General features: G+C 45.7%; 1 protein-coding gene across 1 annotated transcript in view; it reads left to right on the top strand.

Moving 5' to 3' along the window:
- The window catches only part of NEK11 (NIMA related kinase 11), a 132,634-nt gene extending 111,977 nt beyond the window's left edge, over nucleotides 1-20,657 (top strand). Inside the window, exon 16 of the mRNA XM_081159842.1 lies at nucleotides 19,830-20,657. Within this exon, the coding sequence (XP_081015968.1) occupies nucleotides 19,830-20,112 (283 nt within the window). The 3' untranslated portion in view covers nucleotides 20,113-20,657. The remainder of the gene's footprint in view (nucleotides 1-19,829) is intronic.

Genomic DNA, 20,657 nt, shown 5'->3' with positions numbered 1-20,657 from the left:
CTATAATGAACAGCATCCAGTGCTTTTGTTTTATTGCTAGTTTGTCTTTAAAATAGATTTCTAGACTTGGGATTGCTTGATCCAGGGATAAATGCACTTAAGTGTTTCCAAATGCCATTTTGCAGTCTTACCAACAATATATGAGAGTGCCTTTTCTCTAGTTTCCCACAGAGTTTATTTCAAACTTTTGCTTTTTATGCTTTATATTATCTTTATCTGTCTGTCTATCTCTCTATCTGTCTCTTTTGCACTGGAGGGTTATTTTACTTGCTTTTGGTATACTTTTTTGAATTTAGGAAGCTGTATTTTCATCTCTCTCAGCAAACAAACTTGAGAGTCAAGTACACAAAATGTAACAAAGCCTAGAATTTCTGAGGAAGGGAAGAAGCCACTTTTGGCCTCAGGGTTCAGCTGAGATTTCCAACACGGTTAACCAGAAACACTGTTTATTGGGAGTCAAATGATGTTGCTTGCACAGGCTAATAAAAAGTGATACTTTTTTTTGCATTTAGCCAGTGATTTTTGTGTGAATTATCTTAACGAGGTGAAGGGATATATGGTGCTTAAAGTATCTAACATTTAGGAGGAATCCCCTTTCCAAGAGCTGCTCACTTACTTGGTGGCATCGATTAGTGGTTAATTACTAAAGACTGGGCTCGGTGTGGTGAGGTGCAGCGTCATGCCCAGTGGGCACCACTGCTCCTGTAGGTGGGCATGTGACAGGTAGTCTTGCTGAGGAAAACCGAATGAAGGTGGTTCTCATGGAGCTGCCCGGTGCTCTGGAGTGTTTCGTGGGCTGCACTCACGACTTCCCTGTGCGAGCATGCCCCACAGTACGTGCCCTTCTGATGCTCAAACTGGCTTGTGTATTTGTGTCATGATACCCATTGAGGCCAGATGGCACCAGATCTCGTGCCAGCTGCTGTTGCTCCAGCTGCTGTTGTTTCCGAGTGGGGCAGGGCCGCGGAGAGTTTGCTGGCGGTTTCATTGTTGGCCTCCCATGTCAGCTGTTTGGAAAGGTCTTGCCAAGGTCGGAGCACAGCCCTGTGGAGTGCTGTGATGTGGGCAGAAGTCAACTACGTAGAGGCTGCGGAAGGCACAAGGAGGTTCTGTAAGTAACACTGAGGTCAAATGTAGTGGCTGGTTCAGTCTCAGATAGATGGCTCACAAGTTCCTGAATTTTTTTCCACTTTCAATCACAGGAAGGTCAAATTGGAAATGAGAAGCCCATGACCTTTATTGACCTCTCGTTAACCTGACGTGTAGCTCTTGGCATAGTAGCAATCACTCGTAAAAAAATAAAATGACTGTGGGGCATTAAGCTGTGGCTGAAAATGTTTCCAAGGTGGAGTGGCATGAGCTTCATTATAGTATCCGCTCAGGTTCTGAACTGGACGAAATCCAGAGCAATGATTGTGGAGGGAAGCCTGCTCTCCATGCACACCTCCTCTGTACCAGGAGCGTGCGAAACCAGACGCCCTGTCACATGCAGCGCGCCACATGCCTGGGAGGTGGACAAGACTCTCCATTCCATAAGTAAAGAGGCTCGCCTGGCTGGTGCGGCCCAGCAATTGAGCATCCACCTAGGATCCAGGAGATCGCTGTCCGATCCCTGGTCAGGGCACATGCCTGGGTTGCGGGCTCAATCCCCAGTAGGGGGCGTGCAGGAGGCAGTCGATTGATGATGTTTCTCTCTCATCCATGCTTCTATCTCTCTGTCCCTCCCCGCCCTAAAAATCAATAAAAACATATTTTTTTAAAAAGCACATGCCAACCCACTGTGATGCAAAAAGGCAAAGTGAAACACCCAAGGCCAAAGCCAGCATCCAGGCTTGATGGGCTGCTGTCAAATCTCATGGCCCTTTGCGTGCTTCTCTGAGTGGCTGGGTATTTGATATCTGAATTTTGACAGCATCTCATTCTCTGAGCCAGGCTTCTCTTTTGTCAAATATATTTAATACAAGTAACTTGCTATTTCAGGATTTCCAGTGCTGTATGAATAAAGCTCCTTCTGTCTCACCGATGAAATAACCCTACAGTGGGGAAACAGATGAAGTGGTGGCTCTTTCTCCTCTGCTTTCTAATCTCATTGCAAAGGTGTTAGCTGTGCCTCCAACATCCTGTTTCTTTAATGAAAGATCTGTGTCAGGCAGCGCTTCTGAAGGAGCCGCTGATTGAAACCTGCATTTCAATTTCAAAACAACAACAAAAGCTTGTACGGAAGAAAAGCCTGGTGACCAGGGAACAGGGGCTCCCGCCCAAAGAGCAGTGGTTCTAAATCTACACAGAATCTTTACGAGATCCTTTAAAGAGCCAGTTAGATTTTTTACCTGGCTGTCTCAAGGTGTGCAGTCAACTAATTGTGCTTTCCTTGTGAGTATGTTAGGTGTGAGGGGGTGAGTGTTGTGAGACTGGTAACAATGCAGGCACCTTACACCCCAGCTATGGAGGTTGGACACCTCAAGTGTGATTCACAAGGTTGGAGTGGATGCCAGGTGCCCCCTGAGTGGAGCCAATGCCCAGAAGTTCAGAGGAGGAGCCTGTCTCTTCCAAAGGGATGGACAGGCCCACACGTGGCTAGGATGATGCCTTCTTCATCAAGTAGACCTGTTGTTTCAGTTTCTCTGGCCCAGGAGTGATTTAACCCCTTTCTGTGGAGGTGAGGCTCAGCCTCATAACTTCACCTACATGTCAGCCGGCGTGGCTCTGCCCTTCCAGGTCGAGGCAACTTTGGCTCAAGTCCTAAGTCCATGTCCTGTTGTAGTTGACAGCCCTTCCCAAAACATCTGCCAGCCCTGGGTGTTGTGAAATAGCTCATCCTCTGCCTCTGTTGTCTCCATTCTGCACTATATTGGTCTAGACTGAAAATCTAACTTCTTTATGCATTTTCCCTAACACTCCTACTCACCCAAATCACCCATGAGTGCACTAGACTTTTTGGTTTTTGAACATTTGGAAGTTGGTGATAAAGGCTTCATGTCACAAAGACTTAAGCGACTTCAAGCTAATCATTAGGCACCCCTGTTCTTAAATAATGCTTATTAGTCACCTGTTGCAGGTAGACTCACTGCAAAGAAGGCTGAGATGATTTTCCTACAGTTCCCTGCAAAATGTGGGGAGTCCATACATGTGGGGGGAGGGCAGGAAGCAGGACTGGGCAGAGGGAGAAGCTGGGCTGTGGCATCATCTCAGCAAATCCTCCTCGACTGCGCAGGTTACTCTGAAGCTGGGATGGTCCTGCAAGGTTGTCCCGAGTGGGCTTGAGGGGCTGAGCTTAGAGCCCCGTGTCCCCCAGCACTGGCTGCAGGAATGCAGGAAGGGGTGTGAGTCCTGGTGAGAGGGCCATTCCCTCTCAGGCTGAGGGCTGTCTGACAGGGACACCCAGCAGCTGGGGAATGAGACTTCAGTCTTGAAAGGTGGGTCCTGAGGTGCAGCCCAAGGTCCACTATACCCCCCAGGAGTCTTCTTCTCCAGCTTCATCCCAGTTTTTCTGGCATCTCTCTCTTTCTCCCCTTTTTTAGGAGCAAAATAAAATGCTCCTTTGGGGCATCTTAGCAATTCTCCCACTTCTTGGCCTTTTTCTCACATCTGTGCCCTCAGGATCTCACCTTTCCCCAAATCTTCTCTATGTGTTTTTTCTAAATACGTGTGTGTGTGTGTGTGTGTGTGTGTGTACCAGCTGAACCTTAACACATTTATGCTCTATTTTCATTTGTTCCACTTCAGGAGCAATGGGGGACACCAGAGGTAAACTGCTGAGATGAGCAGAAGGTGGATTTTAGAATCTGAACTGTCTGGGTTTGCAGCTTGTGTTTCTTCCTCTGCGGTCTAAGACAAGTCCCTCTGCTCCCCCAGTCCCAGTTCCTTCACCTGGAAAATGGAGGAATAATCCGCATAAGTGTTAAATAGCATTCTAGGCAGTACTAAGTGGGGACCCAGTAAACGCTAGATGCCTCCCTTCTCACATCTCCTTCTTGACCCTCTCAACGGCCATCCTACAGCCCTGACTTTACGAGTTGGTGACCAAGCGACCATGAAAATGCTTGTTATGTCAGTTGATCTTCTACACAAATTCGAAATCTTGCTGTCAAGCAAGTGACCCAAAGAGGGCCCTTTAGCTACTGTCAACTGCAAACAGCAGTCCAGGGTTGGGAGTGGGGGCCACGGGACGCAAGCTCGAGGCCTTCTTGGGCAATATTTATGTCCATAGTGCCCAGGTTTCTTCAGTCTTCGCGGTGGCTCCTGCTTAGTCTTCCTGTACATTTTTTTCTCTTTTGAGCCATAAATAAAATATGGCATATGTCTTTGATTTCCATTAAGATCATGCCTGATTTGTAGTAAACATGTAGTTTTCCCAGCTGGGGGCAATAGGTTTTATTTGGAAACAATTAAGCATGTTTATGATAAAATTATAATAATGAACACAGCTGTTCCTGTATTATTTTGAAATATCTGCAATCTGTTCAGTGCTGAGAACACCGCCAGGTACCGCAGGTTCCGCAGGACGTCTTCTGTTTATTGCCGTATTCGTTGAGTTTCGACTCTAATAGCTTTTAATTTGTCCAATTAGATGAAGAAAGTCAGGATGCCACCCGCCCCTTTCAGTTCTCGGCTGTGGTGTGAACCGTCACGTTGGGGCTCCCAGCCCACAGGACCTGAGGACGGAGGCAGGCTCCCTCTGACAGTCCAGCATGAAGATACTGGCAAAGAAATAATCTAAACAAATGGTATTTAGTCTCGATACGGTGAGAGAGTCAGGGAGTCGCCGCCGTTTTCCTTAAGCCCTCTGTGTGTAAGGGGCACCGGGGCACATCACCCTTGTGCAACCTGAGTGTGGACAGGAAAGAGCCAGAAGCACCTGGGTGGAGCCAGGTACAGATTAACAGGCAAACCTTAGAAAGGTGGGAAGAATGCTGGAGTCATAGAATTTCAGCTCCATTGGAAAGAGAGGGTGTTTTCTGTCTTCCTGTGCCCACGGAAGCCGGGCTGGTCTTTTCTCCATAGTTGTGCACCCTTGTGTCTCTATGTGTCCAAATTTCCTCTTATAGAGACACCAGTCAGACTGGATTAGGGCCCATGCTAAGGGCCTCATTTCAACCTAATGACCTCTTTCAAGGTCCTGTCTCCAACCAGAGTCACATTCAACATATGAATTAGGGGGCGGAGGGGAGGGTACACAATTCAGCCCCTAACGTCAGGTGTTTTCATTATCTGAGGTGCAAGTACTTCCTAATGGCTTTCCCCCTGGTCCTGAGGGGCAGGTGCAAGTCTCTGGAAGGCGCTTGAATGTATCAAGATGGTTCCATAAAATGCAGCCCAAAGGACCTCTGACTGTGGAACAGAGACCACGGAGGGAATGTCCTGAGCTGTGGTTAGCAAACTTCTTTGCCTCATGTCGCCTGTGACAGATAGTAGCACAAGCCTGACTCATGCTTTTCAGTAATGTTCCTTCTCTCTGTGCCTAGACCCAGGCCCTAGGTGGTGCACAGGTCCCACCTGCCAGCAGCACCTCAGTGCCAGCTAACTCTGTCACATGATTTGAAAATCCAGTTACAATTGATGCATATGAATAGCACATTTTGCTGATCAGAGATTGTCTCTGACACCTGAAAGAAGTTCATTTAATCCATTTACGTCAAATGCACTATTAATAGAATAATATAGAGAGAAAACAAAGATCAGAGAGAAAGTGAGGACGTCCATGTGGGAACATAGTTGCTGTGGCTGAGTGTATAGTTCGGCTGCGAGGTTCCAGGAAACCAAGTCGAAAAGGGAAACATGACACAATCCCTAATAGTCATTATCAAGAATGTGGATGGGTTACCGGTCCCTCAAGGAACACAGCTCCTCACATGGTGTGTCTTATGTAGAGCATGTGGAGTGAAGTCACAGCCTCCACAATGGTTTTGCAGGAAATGCGGATGTGAATTTCCCACAGGTGGCTGCTTTGGGATAAAAAGCTGTCCTATGATGAACTAAGCCACGTAGTTTTCTGGGGTCTAACTCTATTCAGCGGTGAAACTTGGAATAACTAGAGAATTTCCAATCTATTGGTTTTAATTAGAATTAAATGTTTGCTTCTTGTTTTTAAAATGAAAAGAACGTGACCCTTGAAGAAGGGGTAAGAGCAAAACTGAAGGCAGATTTTGATTTAAATTCTCCAAGGAATAAGTGACAGGGATGCCCTGGGCTGATTTGATGAGTATGTTTTCCTGCTGCTCTGCGTTAATTAGCTCACAGTGTTTGGACGTCCTGCTTTTATGGTCAACTCGTAACCAAGGAGTGTTGGGCACCATCGCTGTTAATGATGTACTGAGGCGAGATCGGGCACGTTCGGGGTGGCATGGAGGGCCCCGGGGAACATATGCCACGTGAAGTAAGTCAGTCGGAGAGAGACAAGCACCACATGATCTCACTCGCGTGTGGAATGTAATGAACACACTGAACCAAGAAGCGGAATAGAGACAGGCTCAGAGAGAGCAGGCCCACAGCCCTAGCGTGGGGGGGGGGGGATTGAGCAGAAAAGAAAGAAAAAGGGGAGAAAGCTCATGGGCACAGGCGACAGTGTGGTGATTGGGGGAAGGGTGGGGAGGTGGGGGAGGGTATGGGGGGGATAAATGCTGATGGAGGGAAAAATAAAATAAAGAAAAACGAGATATACTGAGAAGAGCAGGACGCAGAATAACATCCCTTTGGTAACTCAGTGTGGACCGCATTAGCCTTCGGCCTGGGGCTGGTTTGCCGTGTTCAGGTGGTGGAATCCTATCCCCAGCAGCCAGGAAAGGGCGCAATGGAACATGGAGAGGTGTCTTAACCCAGGGCTGTCCTAAACGATCTCAAGGACTTGTAGAGTGTGATCATCTTTACTTCTGGCACGCAAACAGTTTACAAATGCAGAACATAAGAACAAATTCCGCTGGCCAAATGCGAGGGGACAGGGTGAGAGGGGGTGCGCACCCTTCTCTAAGAATTGGGGACTACCCTCTGGCCCTCTGAGGGTATGGCTTGTCCAGTCTGGCCTGGGCTTTGCTGCTCCTACGGTACACCCTTTGCTGGTAGCCTTCTGCCTGCCCCACTCTATTCCGGGGGGGTGATCTCTCCTCGGTATCAGGGCCCTTTTATAACACGCACCTGAGGATTCTGCAGATTCAGTTCAAGTGCGATCACTGTTGGCTGCTTCTTCTGTCTTAGGCCCTCTGTGACATGCTAGGTGCTACTCAATTCCCCCAGAAAGCTTGGAGGAGAGGCCCAGGGAGCAGGGACGCAGACCTTTGAGGAGGCGCCACCACTGGGCTTGTGCTGCTGGTGTCTCCGAGCTTGGAGGAGGGACTCTGGGAGTGGTACCCAGATTTTGGAGAAGAGAGTGCCAGCCACTGGTGCCAGTGCCTCTGAGCTGGAACAATGAGCTGGGCCTGCATGTGGTGGAGAAACCACAAACTGGGTTCAGTTGATGCTGGCGGTGGACGCTGTGTGGTCAGCATGACAGTCACTGGAACTGGAGGGCGAGTCCCTTTTTTCTCCCACAGCTTTCCCATCTCCCTGCAGCGCCCCCTATCGAAGGCGCCTAATAGGGAGCAGCAGGCAAAGCTAAATTAAGGTCCAGCAGAGTCTTGAAGCCAGTGTTACAAGACTGAGCACAGAAGAGTGGGTTTGGAGCTGAGGCAATAGCTCAATACCTGGCACAACTTGCCAGCCCAGGGCACATCAAGGGCATTCTTAGAGCAGACCATGTTTATGTGTTTCCTGCTTCTCCATGAAACTTGAGCAACTCCTTCCACATCTTTAATGGAAAAGAGTCTTGACATTCCGTGGTCCCAGGACAGGCCTCTAGTCTCCCATGTTCATATTTCTTTTAAGTCACCAACACAAAGGAATAAAAAATGTTATGCTTTCTATGTGTGCGTATGTAAAGATAACTCAAAAAGCTGTTTGTTTTCTTTCATGCACCAGCTTAGACAGTAGTTTGGTGGTTATAAACATAGAGTTCAAACAGCCCAATTTTTTGAAAAGGGAAAAAAACATTATGCCTTTCTGATTTTCTACTCAAATAGAACTTTTTAATGCAAGTAAAGAGATGAATTAAGCATAAAAACAACCTAATTGCTAATCATCATATTTTTAATGATCCCTAATTAGAGCCAAATTTAAAGAGAATAAAAGCATATTAAAAACTTTTCTCATGTATCCTTATTTGTATCTATGACTCATAAAGCAAACCTGCATGTCCCCCGGGGCTTTAGAGGAACACACCATTTTATCCACGTTGAACTTGTTTCTTAAATGCAAACGCCTTTCCTAGGTATAGACACAGAGAGTGCATTCAGCAGCTTCATCAGGTGACAGAGTTCTTAAGACCCTGGGCTATTCTGAGTCTTGTCCTTCTGATTATGTTTCGAACAGGTGAACATGCCTTAACAGTTTTCTTAGGGCTCCAAGCCTGAGCTCTTGCTTCTACGCTGAGTGTGTGTGTATGTGTGTGTGTGTGTGTGTGTGTGTGTTTACTGGTATCTTCATGTCTCTCTCTCCTTAGGCAGGAACTAAGAAAGGGAAAATCTGGATGGCCCAGCATCAAACCCTGTCTGGCTTGGATCAGGGAGGTGAAAAATGTTCCTGTCAACTTCAGCTTGTGAATTCTTTTTAAAAAATATGTCTTTATTGATTTCAGAGAGAGGAAGGGAGAGGGAGCGAGGGAGATAGAAACATCAATGATGAGAATCATTGATCGGCTGCCTCCTGCATGCCCCCTGCCGGGGATCAAGCCTGCTACCCGGGCATGTGCCCTGACCCCGGAATAGAACCAGTGACCTTTCGGTGCAAGGGACAGTGCCCAACCCACTGAGCCACATGGGCCAGGGCCAGCTTGTGAATTTGTGAAATTTTTAAGTTAGCATTTCTACTTCCCTTAATTGAAAAGGACTGATGGCAAAGAAATCATCCCACAATATTAGAAAAGATCCCGGTTCCTAAACATAGATTAACAGTACAGCCTTTGCTGGAAAGTAGCAATGTTCAGGAAACATCTCAGTGGAACATGGGGAAGCTCAATTCTGATGAAGCCACGATGCTGAAACCACTTTCATGCTGGGCCTTTGGGAAACAGTTCTCATTTTGTTTTTCTCATCTAATATAGAAAATAATGAGGTGAGGCCTTGGTCACACCAGCTGCCAGTTGTTGGCACCCTCAGGACTGAACTTAAGGCAGACAATTGCCACTTAAACGTAGGACAGTGTTAGCAACATCGGATATTACGTAAATCAAGGATATGTTGGAGGCCTCTGTGTGACAGAAGTTATTACTAAATGATGAAAGTGATGAAAATAATCATTTTTTACTTATAGAGAAACATTTTAATTTGGACATAACATGTAACAATACATCAGGACTAAAAGGAGTGTTCTTGTTTAATGAATCTGCTCTCGTTGTCCTCTGTCATTGCTGTAGCACCATTTTTAAAGTCCAGCAGGTCCTCTTGTCATTGAGGGCCTCTAGCCAGTACATTTCGCACCATGTGTGGGTGACCATACATTTATTGTCCAAACCAGGGTACTTTAAACAGTGGAAAAAGGCAATATTGATGACTGTGTCTCAGTTCAACCAAGACATGGCTGTTCTAATCATGGGCAGTTGGCAACAGGGGACCCAGTGGCAGCCTGGCATTGCAAAATGAATCTGTTTAAGAAAAGCTGCACCAGACAGAATTAAACAGGCCAGGAAGACTTTATTCAAGATTACTGCAGTGGGGGAGAGAGATGGATCTCAACTCTGAATACAACAGGGACAGCTGGGGGCAAAGGGCAGAGTGAGGGGGTCAGTGGGTGGGAAATGACGAAGAGGAACTTGATTAGGTATGAAGGGTGGGAGGATTCTTGCTAAGCTGGGTTCTGTAGGTGTTCATTTGCAACCTCAGGAGCTTCCTGAGTGAAACCTAACACTGGCCCCTGTACACAGAGGGCGAGGAGAGACCAAAGAAAGAGGCAGATTACTCTGGATCAATAGGTAGCAGTTTTGATGAGCAAGGAACTTAGGAAGTTTGTCTTAGCCACCAGATGAGTTTTCCACACCCACCTGCCAAAACTGAAGTTTATATAGAGGCCTTAACTGTGTCCAGTTACATATACCATCCAGATGGTTGCAACAACACCTTACTCTCGCCATGGTGAGCCCTTAAAAACAGCTCCCACTGTGGGAACATTGGAAAGAGAGTACATTTCAAGCACAGGGGAGGGAGTGAGGAGCCTCTGATTGCCTGGGTCCAGTTCTTAGGTCAACTGGCTGTCACATCCCCTTGATTGCCTCCTCCAACAGTAGGCCAACGATAGCAGGAGACAATGCGGACTAGCTGAGAAGAAGACTCAGGGAACAGTTGTGGAAGGTCACCAAATGAAAGGCAGCTTTTAAAGTCACTCTTCTCCAAGGAAACCCATCGTTTCCCAATCATAAGCACTCACCCTTGCGCTGAGAAATTCTTCCAAACATATTTATGTTCTAATTTCTTTTCCATTTGTGATTTCGTTTTCTTTGTGAATCTAATTGTTCTTGTTGTGTTTGATTAGGAAAGCTATTTTATTTTCTGATCTTTGCTTCTACTCAGCAAAGCTAGGATGAAATTGACTTTTGGGAAATGTAGTTTGAATTGATCAAGGGAAGCACAGCTGTAATTTAGTCAGGAAGGACCTCATCCTGTGGTCCCATGTCATGGTGCACTGCTTAGTGGAGCTTATGTGACAGGAGGAAAAGCAAGGGGATTCATTTCTTTTTTATTTATTTCATATGCATGTCCATCACTGTGGAGGCCCAGTGTCGTAGTCCAGTACTGACTACCAGGCAAGTCCATTTCCCATTTTGAAATGAGTTTCCTTGTCTATAAAATGAATGTGTTTGATCAGATGAATTCCTCAGTACTTTTCAAAAATTCCATGATTCTGATTTTTAATTCATTCTCTCCCTCTCTGGATTGTATTTTCTTATTATAAAATATTCATTTTGAAGCCAGTATAAAGGATCAAATATGCGTGATGGTGGTTCAATCTGAAAATAACAGCTTAATGTAGGACCTGTGTCTGAAAGCTCGGTTTTCCATGCCTATTTATATGTTGTTTAAGATATATGCAAAGATGTGTGCAAAGATATATTGTCCAAGATGTGTGCAAAGAATGTTCACAACAGCTTTTTTAGTAAAAGTGGGTGCAGAATTAGGGGGCATAGAAACAACCTGAAATGTACTGGGCCTGTGCTGTAGGGGGCACCACTCTGTTCATCCGCCAGCCACAGCCCTCCCCATGGAGCAAGAAGTCCGGGGGGCCAAGGGGACTTGCATACCCAGAGCCCGTGTCTCCTCTTCTAGGCCATGCCCTGGTTACCTGGAACCTGCAGTTCTCTGCCCAAATGGCCTCAAGTTCATCTCCAGGCCTCCTCCTCAGGTTCCTCCTCCAGCAGGTGGCCTGAGCTGCCAGTATGCACACCCCTAAGCCTGACGGGGGCCCCGGGGTGGCTATTTCCACATTGCCAAAGGAGCTACTGGCATGGGTAAATCTTGGACACAGGGCTGAGGTAGCAAATGTGTGTGCACAGTGGGAGGGGGGGCCAGGCTGGGAAGAGAGGGGTCGGGCCCACAGTAGGGCTAAGGGTCGAGGGGCCCGCTCACCCAGCCCTGCCTCATTACAGTGCAGAACTCGGCGGAGTCCGAGGAGCCTGTCTGTAAACTGGCCTTCCCGGTGTTTATAAAATTAACTTGTCAAGGTACGAAGTAGATCATGTTTTATTTAACAGTTTGTGACCTTGCTTCATAACTTGTAATTATTTAGACAAGTGTGGGCCTCCATTTATACTTGAGCGGCATCCCCGCAATGTTAGAGGGGGAACTAGCTTCCTCTGTGTTGTGGTTCGGTTCGTCCAAAAGGTGGGGGTGTGGTTCACATGACAGGACCTGGTGGTCCACAGGGGCCCACATCCCCAAGAAACATCTTTCCCACTTCCCCCCTCTACCCAGCAGCCTCTCTCTCTCTCTCTTCCCCTCCCTCCCTCCCATTTCCCTCTTTTATTTTCTTTGTAGCATTGACAAAAATCTAAAATTATCTTGTTTACTTGTTTAATAATATCTGTCGTCTTCCCATTAAAACTTGAGTTCTGTGAGGTCAGAGGCTTACGGCTGCCTCCCCAGCACTTGGCATGTACTAAGTGCTCACTAAAAGTGTGCTGAATGAACTACCTGGGTGCTGCTCTTTGCCAGGACTGTGCTGGATGCAAAAATGACTAAGAAGGGTCCTCTGTCCCCAGGGGCTCCAAGTCGAGGGGTGGAGCAGAACAGAAAAACAAAGGTCCTTTGCTTTCAGTCACATATTCCTGAAACAAAAATATGTATGCAGCCACTACTGGGCAACTTTTCCTGGGCGGAGAAATGGTTTGCAAGCATATCAGCTCCAAGGCAAGGGAGAGAGGCTTTTCTGTTAGTTCTTCTACAACCTGATGACCCATCAGACTGGTGGAAACTCTCTCCTTTTTGTCTCCCACAAGAGAAACTGCCTGTTGTTTGAGGGAGATCCAGGGGCCAGTGTAGCTGGAATGAAGAGTGAGGGGAGGGAGAGAGGAGAGGCTTTTGGAGAGATACTGGAAGATTGTCCAGGATATTGTAGACCAGTGGAAGGGCCTTGATTTCACTCTGAATGAGATGGGGAGGCCCGTCGAGGGCTTTGAGCAGAGGAGTGAAGGGATCTGGCTCACTCTGGTTACTGAGTTGACAATAGACTGAGGAGAGTGAGGGTAGAAGCGGGAAATCTGCTGGGAGGCGATTGCAGCAGTCGGGCAAGAGAGCATGTCCCCTGCACCGGGATGGTCGTGGTGGAAATGGTGAGAATGTTGGGATCCTGGGTGCATTTTGAAAATGGAGCTGATAGCGTTTACTAACTAGTCTGATTACAAGAGACGCTGGACTACTGGAGCGTGAGGACAGAAGGGAGTCGAGGACGGCTCAAAGGTTTTTGGCCCGAGCGATTTGGAAGGCCGGCAGTGACGTGACCAGAAGCGGGGAAAGCTGCACCCTTAGGATATTTTGGAGGGAAGATCAGAAATCCAACTGGGCGTGATAACGATAAAGCATTTAAGTGGAGATATCAGGTAGGTAGAATGCTCAGGGCATTCTGTCCTGAGCCCCTGGAAACTTACTTCAAAGCTGCTCCTTTCCCCGAGACACCCCTTGTTTCTTACAGTGCCCTGGGAGCAGAGCTCAGGGAAGAGTCAGGAGCGAGGTGCCCGAAAGCAGCACCGGCAGTACTCTCAGTACCGGGGCATTTTATGGGCTCGAGAAAAGGGAGAAGCCTCTTGGTCTGGTGAGGTGGGCTCCCTAGTGATGCTCCAAGATAATGCTCCAAGGAGGCTCTACTCCTGGGGTAGCCAGAGGGTGGTGCTGGTGACTCCCATTAGCAAGGGCAACGCAACTGAGGGTCTTTCTACAAAATAACTTGCTGAATGAAACCTTTGAAAGCGTCAAGGTCATAGAAGGAGACTAAAGAGACACGACAAATAAATGCAACACAGGATTATGTTGACCTGGATCCTTCTGTTACAAGGGGCGTTATTGGACAACTGGGGAAACTTGAATGTCTTAGAGAATTAGGTGACAGTAATGTATCCGTGTTCATTTCCTGATTTTGATGGCTATTTTGTGGCTACGTAAGAGAGTGTCTTTATTCGTAGAAAATATAAAGTACGGGGGGTAAGGGGTATCAGGTCAGCAACTTATTCTCAAAAGGGTCAGGGGGGAAAAATAGTTCTTTGTGCTATAACTGTAATGCTTCTCTAAGTGTGAGATTGTTTCAAAATGAAAATAGTATTTAAAGTGTGAGACATTTTTCTATGACATCCTTATAGACCTAAGGAGACACAGTCCTCATCTTTAGAGCCCTAAGGGAGATAGAGGGCAGTCAATAACTGATGGGCAGATAAATATATGTGATCAAATATATTGTTTGCAAATAAAAAATAAACCTGAAAAGATATCAGTAAAGGAGTTTGGAGGATGAGAGACTGAGTTTGGAGGAAATAGGCAGGGGAGAGAGGAAGTGCTCTCTTGTGGTTTAACGGAGTTTTCAGCCGGGGAGCCAGCCAAACACTTGTTGGGGATTTGCTGCAGGCAGCTGGAGCCTCTTCAGCACCCCGGGGAGGCTTCCTCCGGCTCCTGCGGGTGCCATTGGTCTGGGCAGGATGGGATCCAGCCCAAAAAGCACTGGCCGGTAAATGAAGCACCCGCGCTAAGATGGCATTCAGCATCCCTTAAACACATGGAAGACTTTAGAACAGAAGAATAAAGTTGATTAAGGATTTGGAGCATAGGAAGAGATAGATGAAAAGGAAAACAGAAGTTCTCTGCATTTGAAAATGTCAGTTCTTTTGACTTGCGATACCCACCTAACTGAAGGGGTGGTCCCTGCCCCTTCCTCATCTCCTCCCCTCCCTTTGAAAAAGCACTTACAACCCTTCTTTAATTTGGTGAGCACAGGGAACACTCCCCTCTCTTCTCAGATCTTAGCTAACAGCAAGAGAGTCCCCTTAAATAGAATTGCCTATTTTAGGATTCCTAAAATACTCATTGCAGAATTATTGCGGCAAGTTTTCCAACTGTCAGAATAAATTTACACTGCAGCACTGCAGTGCTAGGACGCTATCACTTTTCTCTGGCTTAAAACGAGTCTGTTCATAGCATGCCTGATTTCTTCATTGACCCACACTTCACTTGGAATAGATAAATTTAAAAACACAGTAATGTTTAATCCATATTCTTGTTACAGATTCCCATCAATTGTACTGTGGTCTGATAACTGGATTTTGTATAAGATAAATTATTGTTGAGAAATGTGTTGAGACTTGAATGGGTGTCTGGTATGTGGTCAGTTTTTGTAAATGTTACGAGAGAATGTGGGTCCTCTGATCACCAGGGAGGGAGAGGCTCCTGTATATGTCTATTAAGTTTAGCTTTTTAAGTGTATTCAGATTTTCTATATTACTACTAATTTTTCAGATATTCATCTACCCACAGCAGAGCAAGTATTGAAATCCTACAGTATGAGGACACACCTGACAATTTCTCCCTCTAGTCCTTTATTTGTTTTGATTGTACTTTATTAGATGCATGTTAGTTTTGAATTTTTATTTCTTCCTGGTGACTTGAACTGTTTTTATTATTCTAGTGGCATTCTTTATCCTAATAACACTTCTTTTCTTATCTATTTTGTCTCATATCAATATAGCTACCCCCAGATTTCTTTTGTTTATTGTTTGTCTGGCACATCTTTTGTTTGTTTCTTTACTCTCAACCATTCAGTGCCCAGTGTTTTAGGCGTGTCTCTTGTAAACAGTATCTAGCTGGCTTTTGTTTTTAATCAGTGAGTTTATTTATCTACATTTACTGACTGTGAACAATGGAGGGCTTTTAGGTCAAGAGCAAAATAACCCTTTCAGGAATGGTTAGCTTTAACAGGGTACCCAACATCGGTAAGACTCAGGATTCTGCTGCCCGGGTGGACAGAGCAGAGGCCAGCACCATGTACAGAAAGGGGCCTGACAGTCACAGGTCCCATCTGGGGCTGTCCCATGTTGCCCCAGCACCCACAGAGATCTGTAGATAGTGCAGTTCTGTAGAAAGATCTGTTCTGTCTTTGCCCAGCAGGTTCACAGGCAGCCGTTTGAAATACTGGGCACAGAGAAAAGGGGTAGAGATTCCTCCCTTAGTAAAGATTCCTGTTGCCTGTTAGCACCAAATGATCGTTAAGACAGCCGAATTAAGGAAAAATACAGTGCGCTATTCTATTCCTGCAGTGGCTCGTGCATATTTGATGTGCAGGGATTTCTCATATTCGATAAAATCATTTTCAAGGTTTTTTTAAACTGTGCCTGAAGACTAATCTATGTGTTCTCTTAATGCTTTCTGCTAAACTAGATTTTCATAATTATTTCTACAAAATGACTTTTTTTGTTTTACTCCCACTGTGCCGCTGGCCTTCCTGTGTCATTTGTTTTCCAAATTCAGCCAGAAAAGATAAAAATATTTAAAACAGTTTTATTATCCAGAGATAGAACTAAAAAATTGCTTGATGCTTCCAGTTAAACCAAAATAGGATAACTGTGCAATTCACCAGTGGGAAGCAACAGTAATGCGCGTGATAGTAAAACAGAGGCTATTAAGTTTTACTTAAGTGCCTGGTAGGTGACAGATACTCTGCTGAGGTGTGTGTGTCTGTGTGTGTGTGTGTGTGTGTAATCTCCACTTCAGTATGAAAATTTAAGGCTCAGAGAGGTTAAATAGTTGACCCCAGATCACACAGCCAGTGAAAGGTTGAGTCAAGACTCAGTGTGGGTCTCTCTGAATGCATCATGGTGAAAAGAATGCACCTTGGCATGAAACTGCTGGAATCCATATCCTGGTGCCACCATTTAAAAACTATGTGGCAATGAGCAAGTTATTTTTTTATTTTTTGTTTTTTGATTTTCTAGTTTTATTGGGATATATTTGCTATACATCACTGTATAAGTTTAAGGTATACAGCATGATGGTTTGATTTACATATATTGTGAAATGAGTATCACAGTAGGGTTAGTGAACATCCATCATCTCAATATAGATACAATGAAAAGAAAAGCATTTCTCCTTGCGATGCGAAATCTTAGGATCTACTATCTTAACAACTCTTCTTTTTTATGCTAATTTTCCAGTTTGTTTATTTGAAAAAAATACCGTCAGATGATGGCAGTTATGATCTTTAAAAAGTTTTCTTTCATTTTTTTTTAATTTAAATTTTTATTTTTTTCAGTTACAGGTGACATTCAATAATATGTTCGTTTCAGGTATACAGCATAGCGATTTGGGCAAGTTACTTAATATGCTCTTATAGCTCAGTTTTCTCATCTGTAATATAGGAGTAACAATATCTATTCATAGGGTAGTTAGGAGGATTTAATGGGATGATATGAGGAGATGTCCAAAGTGGAGTCTGGCACATAGAGAAAGCTCAGAAACTCTCAGTTACTGTGGCTTTAGGGACGTGCTGGGCTTCTCTGTCACCAGCCAATAGCACTGGTCGGGTCTTAAGGCTTCTTTAATGTGCCCTTCATCTGGCTCTTCCCCGCTTCATGGTCTCACTCGCCTGCTGGACGGGCTCCCTGGCCTCCCAGTGCTCCCCCTGCTGCCGCCTCCAGGCTTCCCTCCAGCCGCTATGGCCCAAATTCTGTGGTGCCTCCTACCCCTCCAGAGGGCATTCTCGGACTTTCCCACCCTGAGCTTGCACAGCACTTCAGGTTTTTCTCACGATACTTCCTGGCTGTGAGGGTCACTCCTTCATTCTGTAAATATTTCCCGAGCACCTTCTGCATGCCTGGTCCTGTTCTAGTCACTGGGCCCCTTCCTCATGGAACTTGTATGCTCTTTAGGGGAGTGGGGGAGATAAACAAACATCCACAAAAAAAGAAGAAGGAAAATACCAGAGTTATCAGGGCTGTGCAGATAGTTAAGGCAGTGTCACTGAGATGACTGGGAATGTGAGGCCTCCTGGGACAATCTCTTGGCAGAAGGTGGGAACCCCATTCAAGCTGGATGGTGTGGGGCCCGGGGGCTGCGGCCTCTCCAGCGCTCCAAGTTCCAATTCCTTGTGTTTGAGTTTAAGCTTCATCACCTACTAGCTGTGTGAGTTTTTAAGAGTCAACCTACTTATCTGTAAAATTAAGATAAATGTTCAATGAATTGCCTAGCTCTCCAGGACCATTTGAGATAATGAACATAAAAGCATTTTGCAAACTCTAAAGTCCTATAAAAATGTTAAAGTTTAAAATGTATATAGCTTGCATTATAATTTCTAGCCTCTAAACGACAGCAGGATCAGTTACTTTTCTTTTTATCTGCCACAATACCTTAGATCCTGTGTTCTAGAAATTACAAGGTTGAATAGTACTGCACAATGAAAGTTTATAAAATGTATGAGAGCCCAGCGTGCGTGGCTCAGCGGTTGAGCATTGACCTAGGATCCAGGAGATCACAGTTCGATTCCCGGTCAGGGCACATGCCGGGGTTTTGGGCTCCATCCCCAGTCAGGGGCGTGCAGGAGGCAGCCGATCAATGACTCTCTCATCACTGATGTTTCTATCTATCTATCTATCTATCTATCTATCTATCTATCTATCATCATCATCTCTTTCCCTCTCCCTTCCTCTCTCTGAAATCAATATAAGATATATTTAAAATATATATATATTAGTGCTGCAGTATTATTGTCAACATTACCATCATTACTGCCTAGCAGTAATGCTAAAAATAAAACAACCCCAAACCCTAAAAACCTAATCTTTCTTTTCACCAAATCCATTGAAATGAAGAATAGAGAACCATTTTTTCCCCAAGGTTAAAGTCATACAAATACTTATACCCTTTTGACCTAATAATTTCATTCTCACACAATTTTTTATGTTTTAATCAAGCTCAACATATATACAGAAAAGCGCAGAAATCATAAGTGCAAACATGAATTTTCACAGCGAGCACACATGTAATTAGCCCCACTCTTAGAAAGGAGGCCAGATTATACTCCCCAAAATGAAAAAGCTGTTTCTGAAGACGGTCACACGGTGCCACAGGGCCAAAGCTAAATGTTCGGTGGGGGAAAGATGAGGTCAGTGTTGGCATATAAATTTGGAACTGTATTCCAAAATTCATAAAACTTAAATGCCCTTGAGTCAGGCAGGCGGAGGAAATATGAGAAGCAGCCTCGTTTAAAATAATAACGAAAAAGGGAGGTGAGCAAAGGGCAGTGAAACAATGGAGCGGGCGGAGTGCAGGCCCTACCCAGGGACTTTTACATTAAAATGCTCAAAAATAACAATAAACCAGAAGAAAAGAAAGCTTGATGTTGATCAAACGCAGTATATCATGGGCCAAGTGTTTCCCATAGGCCCTTAGTTTGTGACCCTAGCTAGACACAGAGGAAAATAGACGCAAAATAAACGCACTGAGCATGGCAGTGTGGCTGCAACAGTGCACAGCTGTGGCCCCGGGCGGGCAAGGGCTGGAGGCAAGTACAGAGAAATGAATGCCGGCCTTGGGGGGAACTCGATCAGATCACCTTACCCCCTTAGGCCTCAGTTTCTTCTTCTGTAAAATAAGGGTTTAAAAACAAACAACAGCCCTCCCAGAGCTGTTGTCAAGGTTCAGTGCATAGAAAGGTGCCTAAAGTTAAAAGGACAGTGTTTCCCTCTCATTATTTATTCTCAGTGTTATTATTCCTCTGATTCCATATCCCACCATTCTTCTCCCCCCTTTTCCCGACTCCAGCCACACCAGCTTTCTCCTTGTTTCTCTGACATGTTTGAGCCTCGGGCCCAGGTCTCTCTCCCCCTACCACTGGCCTCACCTCCTGTGGTGTCTGCTCAGAGGACACCTGGTCAGAGAGGATCACCCTGCCCCTCACGGTCCTCCACCCCTCACCCTGCTTTACTCTACATGGCACTCAGCATGCAGTGCCTGCCCTTTTATTATGAATAATACCTTTAAATTCGTCTGTTTAGTCTCTACTCTGGAAGATGAGCTCCATGAAGGTAGGCAGTTGGCCTCACTTGTTTAATGCTGTATCCCAGAGCCTAGAAGGGCCCCCAGCACATACCAAACACTCAGGAAATATTTGCTGAATATTGTGGAATGTGCCAGCTACAGACCTCACATGTTATTTTTTTCCACTTTTTTCTGAATCCCAGGGCTGCAATGTGATTTGTGTAATCAATAATTTAAAAATACATTTCTTGCAGGTGATCTCAATGGCTAACTCCCCTGAATCTTTCCTCCTTTGCCTGGCAGGTCGGCCATGCAGAAGCTGGGAGCAGAAGTATTCGAGGAGGTCTATACTTACCTCAAGAGAGCCAGGCGGCAGAAAGCTGGCGAAGCGGAGGTCAGGGCGTCTCTAGAAAAAGTGGTGCCTCGTGTCAGTGACTGTTTTGAAGTCGACCAGCTCCTCTACTTTGAGGAGCAGTTGCTGCTCACAGTGGGAGAAGGGCCCACACTTCAGAACCATCATAAGCAACTGTCAGAAGCAAGCAAATTCAAGGGGACCAATTTCTGTGAAAATCCATTCAACACCTGAGCAGGACTGTCTCGTGGGAGATGGGTACATAGCCGGAGCTCCCATCTTTACTTTTAATTCCTTAGCAGAAGGGAGGTAGAGAGCAGCAGATAGACATGTCCGCCTGTACTCGGAGTCCTGGGCCAGTCAGTGCTGTTCGGTCTAGACTCCCAGATAAACATATGGATCAAGGTTGGCTTCCTGGAAAGCATTCCCGCAAGCGTGTCCTCAGGGCTTCCCCTGGGGTTGGACACCCGCCCCCCCCCCAGCATTTCCACTAAGAGGACAACCTGGTGCCTCCGCCTTGGTCTCTATGGACTATGGCCAGCCTGCCCTTGAAGGTTGTTGGACACTGGCCTCTGACACACTGAGCGGCTGCCCAGGAGTTGGACGCACCTGTCTCAGGTGACCTGTTTTGGGTCCATTTTTGTCCTTCCATAGCTGAGGAGCAAGAAGTGCCTGTGTATAAGGACCTGGGTAAAGAATCTAATAAGTATTCTCTCCTGTGATTTATTCTTAATAAATAGATTTTCCATTAAAATAAATCACCTATTTTAGCTTTTCTT

The sequence above is a fragment of the Miniopterus schreibersii genome (assembly GCF_964146895.1).
Source record: "Miniopterus schreibersii genome assembly, chromosome: 15".
Classification (NCBI taxonomy): Eukaryota; Metazoa; Chordata; class Mammalia; order Chiroptera; family Miniopteridae; genus Miniopterus; species Miniopterus schreibersii.
The sequence above is the reverse complement of the archived record's forward strand: the minus strand, read 5'-3'. Positions and strand labels throughout refer to the sequence as shown.